This window comes from Coptis chinensis, chromosome 9 (assembly GCF_015680905.1).
Source record: "Coptis chinensis isolate HL-2020 chromosome 9, ASM1568090v1, whole genome shotgun sequence".
NCBI lineage: Eukaryota > Viridiplantae > Streptophyta > Magnoliopsida > Ranunculales > Ranunculaceae > Coptis > Coptis chinensis.
Genome location: NC_141464.1, coordinates 81,933,612 through 81,952,410, shown reverse-complemented (window position 1 = coordinate 81,952,410; position 18,799 = coordinate 81,933,612). Strand labels below are relative to the sequence as shown.

The 18,799-nt window shown below is 37.5% G+C and overlaps 2 protein-coding genes and 1 long non-coding RNA gene across 4 annotated transcripts; 1 reads left to right on the top strand and 2 right to left on the bottom strand.

Moving 5' to 3' along the window:
* Positions 1-9,151: 9,151 nt before the first annotated feature.
* Positions 9,152-13,124, bottom strand: LOC147478690 (pyruvate dehydrogenase E1 component subunit beta-2, chloroplastic). Its single transcript, XM_086584209.1, has 4 exons — positions 12,426-13,124; positions 12,225-12,321; positions 12,097-12,131; positions 9,152-10,198 (listed from the first exon to the last, which is right to left on the bottom strand). The coding sequence occupies exon 4, from the start codon at positions 10,147-10,149 to the stop codon at positions 9,226-9,228; it is 924 nt and encodes a 307-aa protein (XP_086440335.1). The 5' UTR covers positions 10,150-10,198; positions 12,097-12,131; positions 12,225-12,321; positions 12,426-13,124; the 3' UTR covers positions 9,152-9,225.
* Positions 13,125-13,134: 10 nt separating this feature from the next.
* Positions 13,135-13,962, top strand: LOC147478689 (uncharacterized). Its single transcript, XR_015208860.1, has 2 exons — positions 13,135-13,633; positions 13,764-13,962. It is a non-coding gene; the product is annotated as an uncharacterized LOC147478689 (long non-coding RNA).
* Positions 13,707-15,481, bottom strand: LOC147478688 (uncharacterized). 2 transcript variants are annotated; one of them, XM_086584210.1, is made up of 6 exons: positions 15,308-15,481; positions 15,023-15,234; positions 14,743-14,825; positions 14,356-14,467; positions 14,165-14,239; positions 13,707-14,096 (listed from the first exon to the last, which is right to left on the bottom strand). In XM_086584210.1, the coding sequence occupies exons 1-6, from the start codon at positions 15,414-15,416 to the stop codon at positions 13,920-13,922; spliced, it is 768 nt and encodes a 255-aa protein (XP_086440336.1). In that variant the 5' UTR covers positions 15,417-15,481; the 3' UTR covers positions 13,707-13,919. The 2 variants fall into 2 exon arrangements, with proteins under 2 accessions (XP_086440336.1, XP_086440337.1); XM_086584211.1 differs by having other exon boundaries at positions 15,023-15,216; positions 15,308-15,466.
* Positions 15,482-18,799: the final 3,318 nt, after the last annotated feature.

Here is an 18,799-nt window from a genome sequence, read left to right as displayed (position 1 = left end):
TTAACTCGACAAACTCGTGTTTATTGTTGGGGTGGGTGGCAATGGTGGTGGAGGTGTCTTAAAGAGAAAAAGTACCACTTTAAAGGAAGAAGACAAGTAATTTAAAGATAGTACAAAGATGAGAAAGAGAGTAAAAGACGATGGTGGCCGCATCACTTGTAGTTGCCGGTGGTATTTTTTCAGTAAAGGCGGAGGTTGGCGGCTTGCTCGTAGTGGAGAGGGGGAAGAGGAGAAAAAATGTTGTTTTTTTTAGTGGTTTACCATCTTCTCTAAGTTTTTTAGGTTGTTTCAGACGTGGCTTACTGTTGTTAAATTGGCTTGTGTCATACTTAACACAATTGTGTTACACTATAATTTCTCCATTTAAATTGTTAGTTTTCCAAAATTTAGTAAATAAAGAAAATTTATAGGGTGTAAGGGTGTCGATGGGTACCCATTTAACTGAAACCTTAGAAATAATCATGGTTTCGGTTCCTATTTTTAGAAACTGTTTAAAAATGAATACTAAAAAACCCGGACCATATAGAATCAGAACCGAATAATTTTTAAACAAAAAAAAAAACGGATCAGAATCGGAACCAGACCATAGCCAAACATTATTAATATAAAAACTCAAAACGGTCATTTATATATTACTAAATTTTATTTATTAGACTTTACATTTTAGTCCAGCCATGTTATCATACGTGTAGATTGGAGACATGGCAAGTGATACTCCAATGCATCAGAAAACAATGGCAACATTTATCGAAAATCGCATCAAAGATTTCCATTTATGGTTGGTCATCACTTTGTTGGAGTTGGGACTTGGGAGGGATTTTCGTCGTGCTTATATTTTCTGTATGAGTAAGTTGTCTTGATTCTTGAGGTTGAAGATATATATTAGTATAATCTAGTGTAGAGTGTAGACTACTGTTGGGGATTACACCAATACCAATCGGTTCCCCCACTACACAGATAACTTGTATGAACACAATTCAACTCCGGACAAAATCTAAATATCAACTACAACCTATACTAACATGCCCAACTTCGCTAAACAACTATCAACAAAAATAATAATGTAAAGCGGTTAAACAACAAACCCACAACACAAAGATTTACCGTGGTTTCGCCAATGATGCCTACTTCCACAAGAGCCAGTTCTTAATAAAGTAGGAAGGAAGATTACAATCTCTCCTTACAGGTCTCACCTTACTAGATCACTCTTATCTCTTTCACGGGGTTGTATCTGTAAAGGTTCTCTCTTTGTTTTAGTCCGGATTCCAATCCTTCCGACTTGTTTGGTTTCCATTAGCTTAGGTTTTCCAAAACCTTGATTTTTGGTTTTATCTCCAAAACCAAATTCGCGATATCTTGTAGCAAGCCCACGAAAAATACTGACCTGGCGCCGGCGCGCTCTCCGAAGCGCCGGCGCTCGCTACGAACCTCGACATTGGCCGCGCTTTGCGCGCTGGTCGCCATGTTCTTGGAGCTCTGAAATTTGAAGTCGCTATCGATCGGGCGCGACTTGTCTGCGATGCGGCGAATTAAGCCCGTTTCACATCCTGACTCGGTTTCTCTCATGTGAGGGATAACTCCACAATCTCCCCCCCGAGCGATGAGGGGGCTACCTCCATGCAATTGCCAAATCAATAGGAGGAGTGTCGCGCCATTCCGGCAATAAAGACAACAAACATCAAACTTACCTTTCGGTAAGACTTTGGTCATCATATCCGACCCGTTCTTGTCGGTATGGATCTTCTCGATACACAAATGCTTGTCTTCGAAAGACTTCTCTCTAATCGATATACGCATATGTATGTGCTTGGATCTAGAATGAAAACTTCGGATTCTTGCTCAAGTGGATGGCGCTCGATCATCACATAGAACTACAAACGTTTTACGCTTTAGCCCTAGTTCGTCGAAGAACCTCTTCATCCATAGCAACTCTTTTGCAACACTTTCGATGGCTGCAATATACTTTCGACTCAGAAGTGGAGAGGGCAACACACTTTTGCAACTTAGATTGCCAAGAAACCTCCCCCGCAAAAGTAACGGATAACCGGAGGTGGACTTCATCGAGTCAACATCACTGCCATGTCTCCATCGATTAGCCTTCAAGTAAGGGCTTACTTCCACCAAAGCACAAACATGATTTGGAAGTGCCTTTGAGATATCTCAATATCCACTTAACACCTTCCCAATGTTCTTTACCGGTTTGATGGCAATCGCTTACCACCCCAACGCGCGAAAGCAATATCCGGCCTAGTACACACCATGGCATACATCAAACCGCCATCTGCGGATGCATAAGGAATCTTTTCCATCCGACTCTCTCATGCTCACCCTTAGGACACATCTCTTTGGTCATGCGGGCGGCCACCAAGCGGACAACCGACCGGCAGCTTGATCCATGTTGAATCTCTTCAACACGCTTCCAATGTAGCTTTCTTGAAAAGCCACAACTTTCCACTCTTTACATCCGCGGTGATCCGCGATCCCAATATCTGCTTTGCTTGACCCAAATCCTTCATCTCAAAGGACTTACTCAAGTCTTTCTTCGGCTTGGATATCTTGTTGATGTTTGGGCCAACTATCGACATATCATCCACATACGGCAATAGCCTGATGAAATCTCCATCCGGAAATCTCTCGAACAAACGCCTGATGATCGGAAGCGGACTTCTTGTATCCTTGCTTCACCATAAAGGAGTCAAACTTTATGTACCACCCGTCTCGGTGCTTGCTTCAACCCATACAAGCTCTTTATCGACTTGCATACTAGGTGCTCCTTGCCTTTGACCTCAAACCCTCTGGGTGGTCCATGTAGACATCTTCTTCAAGGTCTCCATGAAGAAAAGCATCTTAACATCTAGTCGCTCAACCTCTAGGTTCATACTTGCGGCCATACCCAATACCACCCGGATAGAAGTCATCTTCCACTACGGAGAGAAAATCTCATCAAAGTCAATCCCTTTCCTTTGACCGAATCCCTTCCACAACAAAGGCGAGCTTTGTGCCTTGGGTGAGGATTGTTCTCCCATGCTTGACTTTGTATATCCACTTATTCTTGAGAACTTTTCTCCCCTCGTGGGTTTCTCGACTAACTTCATAGAAGTGTGATTAACATGCAAAGAATCCATCTCGTCATCATGGCCTTGACCACTTTTCTTTGTCTCGTACGCTTCAAGTGCCTCTTGATAGTACATAGGTTCTCCACCATCCGATGGTAGCACGCATTATGTGGTGGATACCTGGTTGAAGCTAGTCTCTCTCTGTCGGACCTCCTTGCCCCCTCCGCGGTGCCCGTGAGGATGCACTTCGCTTGCTTTCGGTGGTGGTTCATGCATCTCATCTCAGATCTTCTATACCAATAGGTTCTATCCCATCATGAGCAATAGGATTCTCAAATCATGAGCTTCAAACTCATGGTTCTCGCATTCTCAATGCATACGCGACGTTCCACGGTAGGAACTTCCGGTTACGAATCAACAAGATCATTGGTGAAAGCTTGTAGCTTCTCACCTCCTCAAAGTCTGCTATGGTTTGGTCTTCCAGAACACAACATCTCGACTTCGATTACCTTCTTGTTAATCGGATCATAGAGTTTGTAACCAAACTTTTCATCTCCATAACCCGAGAAAAATGCACTTTGCTTGGCTTTGTCATCAAGCTTGGATCTCTCATCCCGGAATATGCACAAATGCCCCGCACCCAAATACCCTCAAGTATCCATAATCAACATCTCTTGCTGACCATACTCTCCTGGATAATCACTATTCAGAGGCTTTCTTGGGTGACAGTTGATCACATGCACGCTACCAGACGCATTGCTTCTACCCAAGAGCTTCTAGGTAGCTTAGAGTGAGATAGCATGCATCTTATCCTCTACAATGGTGCGGTTCATTCTCTCTGCTATTCCATTCCATTTGCGGTGTCTTGGGAACGGTGCGCTCATGATGAATCCCATGACTCGCAATACTCTTCAAATGGCCCAATGTACTCACCCCATTATCCGGCGAATACACTTCAACAACTTCCGGTCTCTCTTTCCACCATCTTTGTGGAATTTCTCAAACACGCCAAGTACTTCATCCTTGGTCTTCGGACTATAGACCCATATCTTTCTTGGCGATCATCAATGAATGTCAAAAGTCGAAAGCTCCCCGGTGGGACTTCACTCTCATAGGACCACATAAGTCCAGTATGCACTAGTTCAGGGCGATTAATCGCTTTCTCGTGAGACGGGAATCTTTGGAAAGACACCTGTGTTGCTTTCCTACCAAACAATGAGTACATGTATTTAAATGTGTACCTTTTAATGTCCGCATGGCATGGCCTTTTGCTTAGCAAGAACTTCCATCCCTTTTATGCCCATGTGACCGCGATCTTGTGCCACGATTCGGATGAAAAACTTCTCGCGCGTTAAACCGCTTTACACAAACTAGCTCGTGTTTTGTAAAGAGAGCAAGTTTTCTTTCCTCTGGCTGCTACAATGGAACCTCTTCCGGTTTCCATACCCGCTACCAAACGAGTTTACAAAGCCATCATCATCTAATTTCCCAGCCGAAATTAAATTAGCAACCGTATGTCGGGGACATGTCTTACATCCTTGAGTGTCAGGTGTAGCCGACATTGGTTTCTATATGAACATCTCCAATGCCTATAATCTTGAGACTCCATCGTTGCCCATCTTCACCTCACCAAAATCACCGGATTTGTAGGTAGTGAAGAAACTCTTGTGGGTGTGGCGTGGTAAAGCACTGTATCTACCACCCACTCACACTCCCGGCATGAAGTGCTCAAGCATAACTTCGTCACCTTCCGACCTGATTCCTACTTCACCATGTGAAGCGATATCACTGGCGCGTCTCTACCGTGGTGCTTTCTTTCAACTCTAACTTGTCTTCATATGCGGTTACTAGTCTTCTCATCCCTCTTCAATTCTATGCATTCATATTTGAAGTGGCCATGGATACCGCATAATTGCGACAAGTCTTTCTTAGGAGGTTCCGCTTTCGGCTCCTAGATTTTCTTTGTCATCATCTACAGAGTGAGATGGTTTTACGCTTTTGCCTCTCTCTTGCTTTTACGTAACAAGGATCTCCGAGTGGCGGGAGCTATTCGTCGTCCTTTCTTGTCTTCTCGTTGAGGTCTTCTAAAAATCTTCCACCGGTGAAAGAAGTGGTCTCTTGGGGATACAAGGCGGATTACATTGTTGTCAATCCGTTGTCTAATGCACCCAATCGGCTTTTCATCAAAGCGTCTTCCAATCGGCATCGGATCGTATCGGTTTTACTCCCCATTCTCAATGGGTTGTGCAGTCCTCATGATAAAGCAAGTCTTCCATCCCGACTTTCCGGATAGTGTAGTTCTTCCTATTCGGACTCATCATCGCGAGTGTTCACGGAATGGTCCCTCTCTACAAGTTATTTAACCTCAAATCTTCTCTCGGAATTTAAATCAAACACCTTCCGACCAAGATTCGGATAACACCCTAGGCTATTCTAACCAAGGCTCTCGATACCACTTGTTGGGGATTACCAATACCAATCGGTTCCCCACTACACCGATAACTTGTATGAACACAATTCAACTCCGGACAAAATCTAAATATCAACTACAACCTATACTAACATGCCCAACTTCGCTAAACAACTATCAACAACAAATAATAATGTAAAGCGGTTAAAACAACAAACCACAACACAAAGATTTACCGTGGTTGTTGATGATGCCCTACTTCCACAAGAGCCGGTTCTTAATAAAGTAGGAAGGAAGATTACAATCTCTCCTTACGATCTCTCACCTTACTAGATCACTCTTATCTCTTTCTGAGGGTTGTATCTGTAAAGGTTCTCTCTTTGTTTTAGTGCGGATTCCAACCTTCCTCGACTTGTTTGGTTCTCATAGCTTAGGTTTTCCAAAACCTTGATTTTTGGTTTTATCTCCAAAACCAAATTCATGGATATCTTGTAGCAAGCCCACGAAAAATAGACTGGCCGCTATCGAAGCGCTCTGGCGCTAGTAGTGCCTCGAGCTGGACAGCGGCTGGCGCTGGCACTTTGGCGGGTTAAGCCTATGTTATGGAGCTCGAAGCTTGAAGTCGCGCCTATCGGAGCTGGCGCCGCCTCGACTTGCGATCGCGAATTAAGCCCGTTTACGTCGAATTCCAGTTTCTCTCCTCATGTGAGGGATAACTCCAACAACTACAACGGTAGGAAGAAATGAATACGGAGTTCTAAAAAAATGGAATACTGTTTTATTTAATTCTAAATACTTTTGAAAAATAACAGTAACAATCTCCACTATCATCAACTCATGAAGCTTATCATACCAGAAAGTCAACTGATTCAATTCGAAACCACTAACCTTGCTAAATCTACCTAGCAATTTTTAATGACTTGAGATCTTTCTCAACAAAAACCACGATTTCAGTCCATGTATTAATGTCCCTGATAAACAATTGTTAGCCACTTATGTGCCTACACCTTTTCGATCTACAAAATCAACTTACAATGATGAATAATTAAACCGGAATTGAGCCAACAATTCAAATCACAGTTGGCAGGGAAGGTAAGTTGGTAACTGAACTATTGGCCGAACCAGAAACCCCTAGTTTGGTCGTTTGTCATTTGGTTTTATCCAAGATTACAATTGATTCCTTAATAATATCTTCAATTAACGTGTCAAACATCCAATTATTCAAGGTTGCAGCTCTTCGACAAATTGAGATTTGAAGCTATCTTGAGAAAGCCTTGTGAAAGCTGTGTTACTCATTAGATATTAATTAGATTGTGATCGACTCATTGACCTACCCAAATTGTCTGTTACCTAAGTTTTTGGGGTGTCATTTAATTTGCTTTTAAGTTTCTTCTCATAAAAGATTCTAGCATATTATGCACATGTTTCACTCATATCACTTTTTGGTTTGATTTTGATATATGTGTCAAAACATAACAATAGTCCTACTGTCAATGGGTTTTGATAACCAATCCTAACCAAACCAATAAAAAACAGTTTGGATTTTGATAATTTGGTTTGGACTCCATCAATTTGAAACCGACTGATAAGATATTGATTTGGTTTCGGATTTATCTTCTATGGAACCAATATGAATCCGAACCGATAAAATGATATTTTAGTAATATTTATAATTAATTTTGTATATATTTACTAATTGTGTGGTTGAAATTAATTGATTTAATTTAAGATTTAATTGATTTTATAGTTTTCGGATCGGATCGATTCGGTTTTAGTTTGCAATATATCTTATCGGTTATGTTCGGTTTCGGATGAAATCTAATATTATCAGTTCAGTTCGGTTTTGGGTTCCCAATTTTCTTATTAGTTTGAGTTTGGATTTTTCAAAACCCAATCCGATCCATTGACAGCCCGGCCTAGTCATGCATGTCCATAACATAACAAGTCGCCGTGTGCCACCTTCTCAATTCTACGGCCCTAAATAGTACTTGGAGAGTCACTTTGAGATGATCGGAATAGTCACTTGAAAAATATAGGACTAGTCACTTGGAGAGTCTTCTTTCTAAATTTTTTCTTTATTTTGGATGCATGATTTGAATATTTGATTTACAAATAGCAAGAACAGTGGCCAGTAGGGAGATAAAAAATTTCTCATCCAAGTAAATTATAGAGTTACAGATGAACTTAGTAACTTACAATAACGAGAAAAAAAAAATTAGGCTAGACTATGATAGTAAGATGGAAATTTAGGCCAGACTAAGATAGTAAGATGGAAATTAGGCTAAACTACAGTTTTGTTTTTTTTATAGCTATTGACCCATATAATCATCAAGGCCCTAGTCAGACGTCAGAACATGTTTAAAAAGGCATTTTATATTAGCAAAAAATAAGTTAAAATGCCCAATTTTTTATTTTAATTATAGTCTAGGACAGCTGGGTTTTGAAACTATTGATAAGAACATTTTTTCGTTTATAACTACTAAAAAAACCAGATTTCACGTTTTAATTAGTAATAAGGACAGACTTGACTTTTTTTATTTTTTACTCTTTCCAAATTTACTTTTCTATATTTGGTATGTATTGATGTTTGTGCATACTTCCCGTACCAAGATGTGGTATGCACCCACACTTTCATACATACCATTTTTAAACATGATCTTGGTATGCACTAACGTTCAATGCATACCTCGCGATACGAAGGTGGTATCGATGCACCGATTACGCATTTGTGCATACTATTTTTTTCTTTGTAATCTTTAAGTATCTTGCGATGTGCATCGCATCGCCATATTAAGAGGTGGTATGAATCGACACTTGCATACCATTTTCTTTGAGGCTTGGTATGCACTGACGTCTGTGCATACCTAAGGTGACATACTTAAGATGGTATGCACCGACACATATGTACATGCACTGACGTCTATGCATACCTAAGATGACATACTTAAGATGGTATGCACGGACACATGTGCATACCAGGATACTATTGTTTTTTTCGGACAAAAGTTAACTATTGTCGAGTGTTTTTGAAATGAGGGTAGGTTTTTTGGTTCGTTATTTTGGAATTTTGTCTTTCTCAGTTTTGTCCCCTTATACAATGGTCATTCTTATTGGTTACGTGAGTCTTAACGGCGCTTTAACAGTGTAAGTTATGTTGATAATCATGTTTTAGTAGAACAGAATAAGTTTGTGGATAGGCAACTGTTTGATGTCCACAAGACCTCAGTTGTTAATTGGTGGAGTGGCTGCCCGAAAAAACTGTTTTACTGCCAAAAAAAAAACTGTTAAACGGCCCGAAAATGGATTTGACCAATAGAAATATGCTGTCTGTCCACAAATTAGGACTCTTAGTAGAAAAAGAAGTATTTCAGAACTTAAAAACAGTGATCGATCATATAACACAGGCATACCCTTACATGTTCTCCATGACATACTTTTTTTTTTTAACAATCCATGAAATACTATATTTGTACCAATATCACATCTGAATCTTATATCTAATTATGTGGAATGTCAAAAATATAATTGCTTTAATCAGATTAATAGTAACGCCGCACAAAACAGGATAAAATCTCAATAGAAAATTAGAAATATAGTTCATAAATATAAGTACTGTACTATACATTACAAAGGGACACTAACAAGCTGGAAAACTTACACCTACCATTTAAAGTGATAAAATGTCATTATACTTAGCAGCAGAAAGTAAGTTAGAAATGAGCAGCTAATGGTAACAGGAACTGGTGTTGCTGTGATTTCTTACAGGCACAACTCCTCAACAGCAGTCACAATCTGAGCAGTTTGAACTATGGTAACATCTTCCAGCGTCCCTGCATACGGGGTTGGCACATCCTGTGACGACAGGCACTTAATTGAGGCGTCCAAATAATCGTTAAAATGCTCCGTAATAGCAGCTGTTAGACTAGCTCCAATTCCACCTGTCCGCATGCATTCCTCCACTATCAGCACACGGTGTGTCTTCTTAATTGAGTTCCCAATTGTACGCAAGTCAAAAGGCTTCAGTGACCTGATATCAATAACCTCAGGATCGTACCCCTTGCTCACCAGTGTCTCGACAGCTTCCTGCACATGGTACCTCATGCGGGAGTATGTGAGGATCGTGACATGCTCTCCAGGTCTCACCATCTCAGCCTCTTCCAATGAACACACATACTCTTCATCTGGGATTTTCTCCTTGAGGTTGTAGAGCAGCACATGCTCAAACAGTATAACTGGATTATCACTCCGAATGGCAGCCTTCATCAGGCCCTTGGCATTGTATGGAGTTGAGCACGCAACCAACTGGATTCCAGGAATTGACTGGAAATACGACTCAAGTCGTTGAGAGTGCTCTGCTCCAAGATTGCTTCCAACACCACCAGGCCCACGGATAACAAGCGGGAGGGTGAACTGGCCTCCTGAGGTGTAGTGTAGCATGCCACAATTGTTTGAGATCTGGTTGAAAGCCAAGAGAAGGAAACCCATGTTCATACCCTCAATGATTGGCTTAAGGCCACTCATGGCAGCCCCAATAGCCATACCTGTGAAGGAGTTCTCAGCAATGGGTGTATCAAGAACCCTGATATCACCAAACTTTTTGGCTAGTCCCTGAGTCACCTTGTAGGAGCCTCCATAATGACCCACATCTTCACCTATAACACATACACGAGGATCTCTGTCCATCTCTTCTTCCAGACCTTCTTGAAGAGCTTCAAAAAGCAAGAGTTCATGCCTGCACAGGATCCAAAGTTAAATCTGTCAACCTTTTTAACATTTCCCCATATAAAACCTTTAACTGCAGGAAAGTATGAGATAAGCAAACGGTGTACGACAGAAAACGTGACATCCATGGTTATATGATATAAGATGGACGAATGGACGATTATAATATGTTACAGATTGGTGGTTAATAGAAGCAATGAAGTTCGGCAATGCTATGAAAGATAAAGCTCTACATAGAGAATAAAGGGGAAAAAATTGTTAATATTGGGAGAAAGCATAGGGACAATTACAATAGCAGCTGAAGACTAAAAAAACAGGAGCATTCAAACTTCTGTTATCTTCTTTCCTTCTGGTAACATATATAAAATAATTGAGAAAAATATAATCTAGAGTAGTGTGAAAAATATGAAAGTAGTCATGAAGTTACAAAACACCAAATCATATACTGCATATGTAATAAAGATTTTTGGTTATGTACAAACTTTCTACTCAATCAAATGATAGAATTTATGCTACACCCAGGAAGCAAAGCCATTTGAATCATAGTATTTGGTGCCTCTGGTGTTACAAACCAGGGAAACCACATTGTATCGCTACATGGAAATAATGATGAAACAAATTTGTGACTAGTTGCAAACTTACAGTCTACCACTTTGAACTAGTTATAGATGAAATTTCTTTCTCAAGATCAAAAGGTTCCTCATTGATTTTTTTTTATAGGAATATACACTTTTTGTATACTGAAAGAAGGAAAATGCATACTAGAAATAAGAGACAACACTGAGGACTCAAAGTTTCAGAATAAGCAGAATATGACCAAACAGAGCTAAAAGCTCAGTGCAAGTTAGGGTTCTGAACAGAGGCCAGATATGAAGTGAAGAGTGATATGAAGATTTTTCGGCAAGGAGAAAGAGTCTGAAATTCTGTGATTTACTAGTGAATCCAAAGAGTTCTTCATTACAAATAAAATAACACAAATTGAGAAATGTAGCACCATTTATCGATTTCATACTACTATAAAGTAGGCTTACATTTTGCGTGGTTAGCAATATCAAAACAAATTGATTGAGGACTAAAAACAAAGAATGGAGAAAGAAGGGCAACAGAGATTAAATTTCTGATAAAATTAATAGCAACAACACAGATCAGAACACGGGGAGAAGAATACCGAAACATGTCAACATTCTGGTGAGTGGACCAAAGTAACCACTACTACTCCTAATCAATATAACAGCAGTCGTGTTTTGGTCAATAGTTGCTCCAACCTCAGAAAATAGGTTTAATGTCTTGGATAGTTGGATGTTTAAGAAGCTGTTGTGAGAGTAGAAAGCCAGAGCAAGAATATTCATATGCAAGACTCTCTGGACCTTGAGCAAGTCAATGCAACTTAATACAACACTCTGAAGGGAGCCTGAAATCCCCTAGGGGAAGGTCTCAATCTCATGGCCAAGAAGTTATAGCTGAACTTGGTGGTAGTAGTGATGCACCAACTCGAGTAATACGCAACATTACTCAAGGAAGGAAAATTTTGGTCGAATTAGATCACTGAAACAACCCACAAGACAGAATTAATGAAAATAAGTGGTTCTGACCCAAGCAAAACGTAGATCGAGAGTGGAGTAGATCATATACAGTTACAAAATCTTAGCTCCATTTCGCCTCATAATCATGAATCAATAAAGGGGTATATGTAAAAGTGAATGACCTTGATCTTAATAAGGAGAATTATTGAACACCATTGTAGAGTTGTAACTACATTTCCTTGGTAAAACTCATAGAACTCATATATCACACAAAAACCAAGTAAAAATATAAAAAAAACTACACCATTGACCACTAAAAGCCCAAGTTGGAACAATAGCTACTAATAATTCACAAGTGAAAAAACAGGAATTTTACTAGCATTACCCGTTTTCAACCTCTGAAGAACCATCAAGCCTTTCCTACAAAATGCAAAAAAATAATCTTTAACTACAATGCCCAATAGCAATTACACACACAAATTGCACCAAAGAAAAAAGGACTAAACTGCTTACAAGAACATATTTTTTAGCACTATGAACTCGGTTTTCGAACCAAAAGGCGCTTTATGTCCACTACATCTGTAAGACAAAAGTTCTCCTTTCTTCCTCTCTGAAACAAAAAAAAAAACAGAATGTATCAAAAAACACACATAACGTAAAACTTAAAACTTAAAACAACCTAACGTTATATGTTTAAAGAAGAATGCAACGTACCAGAAAATTGTATGGACTTGGGAAAGGAAAAAAGAGTTTTCGTGGGTTGTAAGGAAGTTGAGTTTGTAAAACTATGAGCCATTATTGGTGCTGCTACGATAGTTTGTGAAGCCATTATTGGTGCCGAAGAGAAAGGAGTCAAGGACCACGGTGATCAAGTTTACATAAGAAGGAAAGAAATACTATCAGCATGAAGAGCTGTACGTGTTATATATATGGACTTAAATTAGGTGGGTCGCGGGTTCATGTCACATACGAGGAGTTCTTGGAATTGGCTCTAGACAATTGCTTCACCAAAAAGAGCATTTCAGAAGGGTAGAAGTACTTTTGAACTTGGAGTAGCTCAACAACGACTTTATTGGATATGCAAGAGTTGGTGCATGTGGAAGGTACTTATACACCCGAGACATGTAAGGTGAACTCTTTGAGAGGCTACTAGATCGCACGAATCAGTTGAATGTGTGATTTTATTATGCCCAATTTGAGGCAATTGCTGTTATGGAGGCAGTGACATTCTAAAAAAGAATGATCGTTTTCTAAACAGTTCTAAATAGCGGAAATCAATGACCAAGACAAAAGGATGGTTTTGTGTGCTTACACGAGCGTCGTGCAAGAGTTGATAAAAGAATATAAGCTCTGAATAGATGGTGAAGGACGATCTTCTTCTTGTAGGTTTGTTTGTTTAGAAAATCTATTTAATCATGGGGGATCGAATTGTTTTCTGTGAGTTGCTTATATATCTGACGTGGATGAAAAAAACGCTAAACTGTTTAACTGGGCATTATATTTCACGTCACTATTAGCTCCTGAAATGGCCGAGGAGGTGAGAAAAGAGATTAAAATAGAAGATGGAACATTGAACAAGACAATACACTTGGAAGAGCTGCGTGTGCTGTTTTTGGAAAAAGAGGAGAAAAGATGAAGCATCAACCTTGGTGACAAATACATGAAACTGCAAGGGTGTTCATGGGAACAACTGTTACTGAGCCAGAGAATAGTTACGAGTTGTCTACTTCTAGTTCATTCTCATACTTGCTACATGTAAAGCTCATATGGACATCAAGGAGGGTTGAGGGGGTTTCCAGGTCATTAGAACGTGATGCATGGCACTAAAGGTCAGGATTTTTTACTCCAAACATGTTCTTGATACTCTGAACCTAAAACTGTAATTCATATAAACGCATTAGAATAGTATACAATCACGTAAGGTCTAAACTTTAGTAAAATCCTGATGCTAAACGCAACAATACAAACACCAAACGCAGCAACCGATGGACACAATTTAGCATAAAATAATAATTCATATAAACGCATTGAAAAAGTATACAATCACCTAAGGTCAAAACTTTGCATAAAACCCTGAGGCTTTAATACAACACCACAAGCAGCAACCGATGGATACCCGTAGCGTCTGCAGAAATGGGACGATACATCTGTATGGTGGAGTTCTACACCCTTTCTTCCAAATACCTGCATCCATTACTAACAATAATGTCACTCACTCATGCCATCACTCACATCAAGATCACTAAAACCATTTATTGGTGGGGGTTCATCACTCTCATTATCAGTTTCTGTAGCATCATCAGGCTCATCCTCATCACTTTCATCCTTGTCTTCATAAATAGTGGGTGAAAAAGTATTTGACTCATCAGCCATGTCATCATAAATCTGTTGAAAGTGAAATGGGATTAGCAAGAAGTATTATCACCAAGACCTCCTTTTATAAGTTCACTCACCCCTACAAAAAGGTAATCCAAAACACTAGATAGCTGAAGAGCTGACTGAAAAGTCGAAACTCTAGACTCAATAATCTGCAAGACAAATAAATATCCAGATAGTAAATAAATCGGAAGTAAATCTGTGTGAGAAAACATCTGAATTTGTCGTTGCAATACAGTATACCTCTACAAGAGAGAGAGAGAGAGACCTGATATAGAGAATTCAGTGCACGTATAGAAGAATCTTGGAATATAATAGCGCTTGCATGTTGAAGAAGCAGACTTTTCAACCACGGGAGCGCACAAACTACAACTGCACCCCTGGTATTAAAAATGCACAATATTAAAATCCACCAAAGTGTTTTGGAATTTGGATACAAAAATAACAACCATAAATGGAAGTGCTAATTTTGTTTTGACTCCAATCAAATTTTACTCGGATGAAAACGGGGGAGAACAAAAAATGTTTCTGCTCTGTACTCCGTGAATTCAAGGTTCAGACACAGATTTGTATGGTACAGAGGTAACCAGTTAAAACATTCATAATTATCAGATGTGTGTAATCCAACAACCCATGAATATCACAGACAATTTACCTTGACTGAACTATAGAAATCAAGAAATCCAAGAGCTTGAGAACGTCTGATGGAGTCAAAAGGGAGATTGAATTTGCAATAACCTGAGAGAATCCAATGTGCTGATCAGTACAGTACAGACAATGGCATTGGCAACAAATGGCCAGTAATATCTTTCAAGTTAACAGATACGCAGCATAGGCATATTAACATCTAAAGACAAAGAATACATGCCTGGTCTCAGAAATTAATAAAATTTTTAGTAAAACTTTACTTTGGATAAGACATAAGAGTGACAAACCTTTTCGTCTCGCGTGTGCAAGCAATCCAACAATAATGCACGGTCATCAGCAAGTAGTGCCTGCTTAAGCAACACATGAACTGAATCTGCACTTGGTGGCTTAGTGCTCTCTATTTCGGGAGTTTTGACTTTATCATCTTCAAGTAACTCTAAACTTGCAAGTTTCTCACCAATGGTAGGTTCATTCAAATCATCTTGAACAGGCAGTACATCTACAGCATTTAAGAAAAGCATTCACGCAAAAAACAAGGTTAGTTCTGAGATTCCAATTTCAATAACTCTTACCCGCGTTTTCCACAGCTCTCTTCTTCTTCTTCTTATTTTTCAGCTTTCTTTCTTCGTGGATTGAAGTATCATTGGTTGCTATCAAATCCTCCAAATTATCAACACCCATTTTTATTTGCAAGCAAGAATAATGAAAAAAAAAAAAATGTTAGCGTTTTTGTCAGCTGAAGGTTTTAGAGTTGGACTCAAAATTTTGTTTTTAATTTTAGTAATAACATGGGCCCAAAACAAAGGTCCACTCATTAAGATGCGGGGCCATTACATATTTGTTTACTTATGGCCCACGGGCTGAAATTGACTAGTTACTCTGCAACATATAGACAGACATACAGTACTACTAAGAGTCTTCCTTTGAAGATTGTAGCAACTGTACAAAAACCTCGTATTTACAGCATTCCCCAACCCGATTTGAGTAACATTCAGGACATAACTGGACGGCAATCAGTATCACATGCATCAACATCTTAGCGTGTTCATTATACTATGTACTTTATAACAGACTTCACTAGATTTTGGACCCGGGCATACGCCCGGGATCTATTAAATATTTTGTGTGCTGAAAAAGCTTTACAAAATGTCTCACACAAATTTTCGAATCAGAATATATTTTTATTAAAAATAAATCAAAATACGTTAATGAAGCGGCAATTATTATGCGTAAAGAATTTTAAACTAAGGGATCAAATTGAGATAAAGATATTCACTTTGTGGTTTAGGATATTAATCCGTAATTTTTAAATAGAATTATCTTAAACTTCGGTTAAAAATTTGTATAATAGTTTTCTTAGATTTATAGTGATTTAGCGGCAAATTTTGAATCGGAATATATTTTTATTGAAGATAAACCCGAAATATGTTAATGAAGCGGCGATTATGGTGTATAAAGTACTTGGAAACTAAGGGATTAAATTGAGATAACCTTTTCACTTTATGGTTTAGAATATTAATCCATAATTTTCAAATAAAATTATCTTAAACTTAATCTAGCTTGTATAATAGTTTTATTAGATTTATAGTGATTTAGTCAAATCATCACTATTCAAATTTTATGTACTAATGTGTACAAATCACTAAAACAGATTGATTATTTTCATATCATCAAAAAATACACTACTCTCATTTGAAAAGATTTATCACATGAACGTGTCCTATGAACGGGTGTCATTATATTAAATTATTCTAAAAAATATTAGCAACTATGCATAACTATGAAAAAATAAAAATTATATTAATTACTCATTTAAATTTCTTGCACCATTCTCTATAAAAAGGAAGCACCAAACCTTAATAAAACTCATCGACTTCTTTTTATTGTTAGGTTTAATAATATAAGTTTGATTAAAGTTTTGTGAGAATGTCCAATGTGGCCAAAATAATATTGAAGCTGCTTGAATAGCAAGACATTCCCAATCACAATAAAAAAAAATTATAATAAATACTATTTAAAATGCAAAACTATATTTGTCGAGACATTTATTCTCTCTACATATAATACAAATATGTTTTAGGGTTATTAGTTCAATGCATTTGCATCAAGTTTTTGATTTTCCATTAATTATATATTCTTTGAGATTAGTTTAATGTAGTACGTTGCATCCAGTTTCTAATTTTTCATTAATTATTCTTTAAGGCTAGTTCAATCAAATTGCATCAAGTTTCCAATTTTACATTAATTATTATTTGAGGTTAGTTCGGTCTTACAATTGTATTCACTTTATGATTTCCAGTTAGTTATTCATTAAGGTTAATTGATCTGACATTGCATCCAATTTTCGATATTTAGTTAATTAGTCTTTGAGATTAGTTCATTGTATTTGCATCCATGTTCCAATCTCCGTTAATTACTCTTTGAGGTTAGTTTAATACATCCAGATCCAGTTTCGATTTCCTATTAATTGTTTTTTAGGTTAGTTCGATAGTTTATAATTTCTATACGGTTTTACATATATGTAAGGGTCTTTTTATAAATTCACTTTCGTTTTGGGTTCCTAATTACTCGTAATTATTCATGTGAGAAGGCTAAAAAAGTGGACATTTATGCTTTGAGAGGTCAGGTCGATCGATGCGCTTACATCCGACTTCCGATTTCTAGTTAACTATTTTTTGAGGTTATTTCAATGCATTTGCATCCAATTTTTATTTTTTTTAGTTAGTTAATCTCGATTTTAGTTTAATGCAATTGCATCCAGTTTTGGTTTTCCGTTAATTATTCTTTGAGGTTAGTTCAATGCAAATTTGCATCCGATTTCGATTTTATGTTAATTGTTTTTGAGATTAGTTCAATGCATTTGCATCAAGTTTCCGATTTCCCATTAATTATTTTTTGAGGTTAGTTCAATGCAGTTACATCAAATTTATAATTTCCCGTTAATTATTCATTAAGGTTAGTTCAGTGCGGTTTCATCCATTTTTCAATGTTTCGTTAATTAGTCTTTGAGATTACTTCATTGCATTTGGATCCAGTTTTCAATTTCCCGTTAATAACTCTTTAAGGTTAGTTCAATGCATCTGCATCTAGTTTCTGATTATTTATGCTTTGAGGTTAGTTCGATACAATTATATCCGGTTTCTGATTTCCCGTTAACTATTCTTTGAGGTTATTTCAATGCATTTGCATTTAGTTTCCAATTTCCCACAAATTATTCTATGAGGTTAGTTCAATACAGTTGCATTCGGTTTTTTATTTTTTGTTTATTATTTTTTGAGTTAAGTTCAATGCATTTGCATCAAGTTTTTGGTTTCTCATTAATTATTATTTGAGGTTTGTTTGATGTATTTGCATACTATTTCCGATTTTTCGTTAAATATTTTTCAAAGATTTGCATCCAATTTCTAATTTCCCATTAATTATTCTCTGTCGTTAGTTTAATGCAATTTGTATAAAGTTTCTAATTTCCCGTTAATTACTCTTTGAGCTCAGTTATGTATTTGAATCCAGTTTTCGATTTCCTTATAATTATCTAATGTGGTGTGTAATACCAAGTTCTACTGATCCATCTGTAGTGTCATTGCAAACATGACATAAAAAGTAAATTATGCTTAATTTACTATGTGGGATCATCGAAGATTATTCAGTTTTCGATTTCCAGTTAATTATTCTTTAAATTATGCATGACTCACTATATGGAATCGATCTTCAAAGATTATCTAGGAACGGGTGTTGTTATATTAATTATTCTGAAAATATTTGCAAATATCTCGTAACTATTATATATTAATATTATATTTATCACTAAACCAAATTTCTTATAACGTGAAAACCTCACTCTCCATTAAAAAAAAAAAAAAAATTTGATAAAATCATTCAACTTCATTTTGTTGTTTAATAATAGAAGTTTGATTGATGTTTTGTGAGATTGCCTAATAAAGCGAAGTTCATATATATTGAAGCTACTTGAATACGAAAAGAGATAAGATAAACACCATTTTAAATACAAAACTATATTTATAGAGACATTCCCACAACATATAACCCAACTATGTTTTGAGGTT

Bases quoted from the DNA above. Each gene is read 5' to 3' on its own strand.
- LOC147478690 (XM_086584209.1), bottom strand. From the start codon at position 10,149: ATGGACAGAGATCCTCGTGTATGTGTTATAGGTGAAGATGTGGGTCAT.
- LOC147478688 (XM_086584210.1), bottom strand. From the start codon at position 15,416: ATGGGTGTTGATAATTTGGAGGATTTGATAGCAACCAATGATACTTCA. The intron at 14,826-15,022 runs GTTTGTCACTCT...GGATTCTCTCAG, and splicing joins TGCACACGCGAGACGAAAAG to GTTATTGCAAATTCAATCTC. The intron at 14,097-14,164 runs GTGAGTGAACTT...CACTTTCAACAG, and splicing joins TGGATTACCTTTTTGTAGGG to ATTTATGATGACATGGCTGA.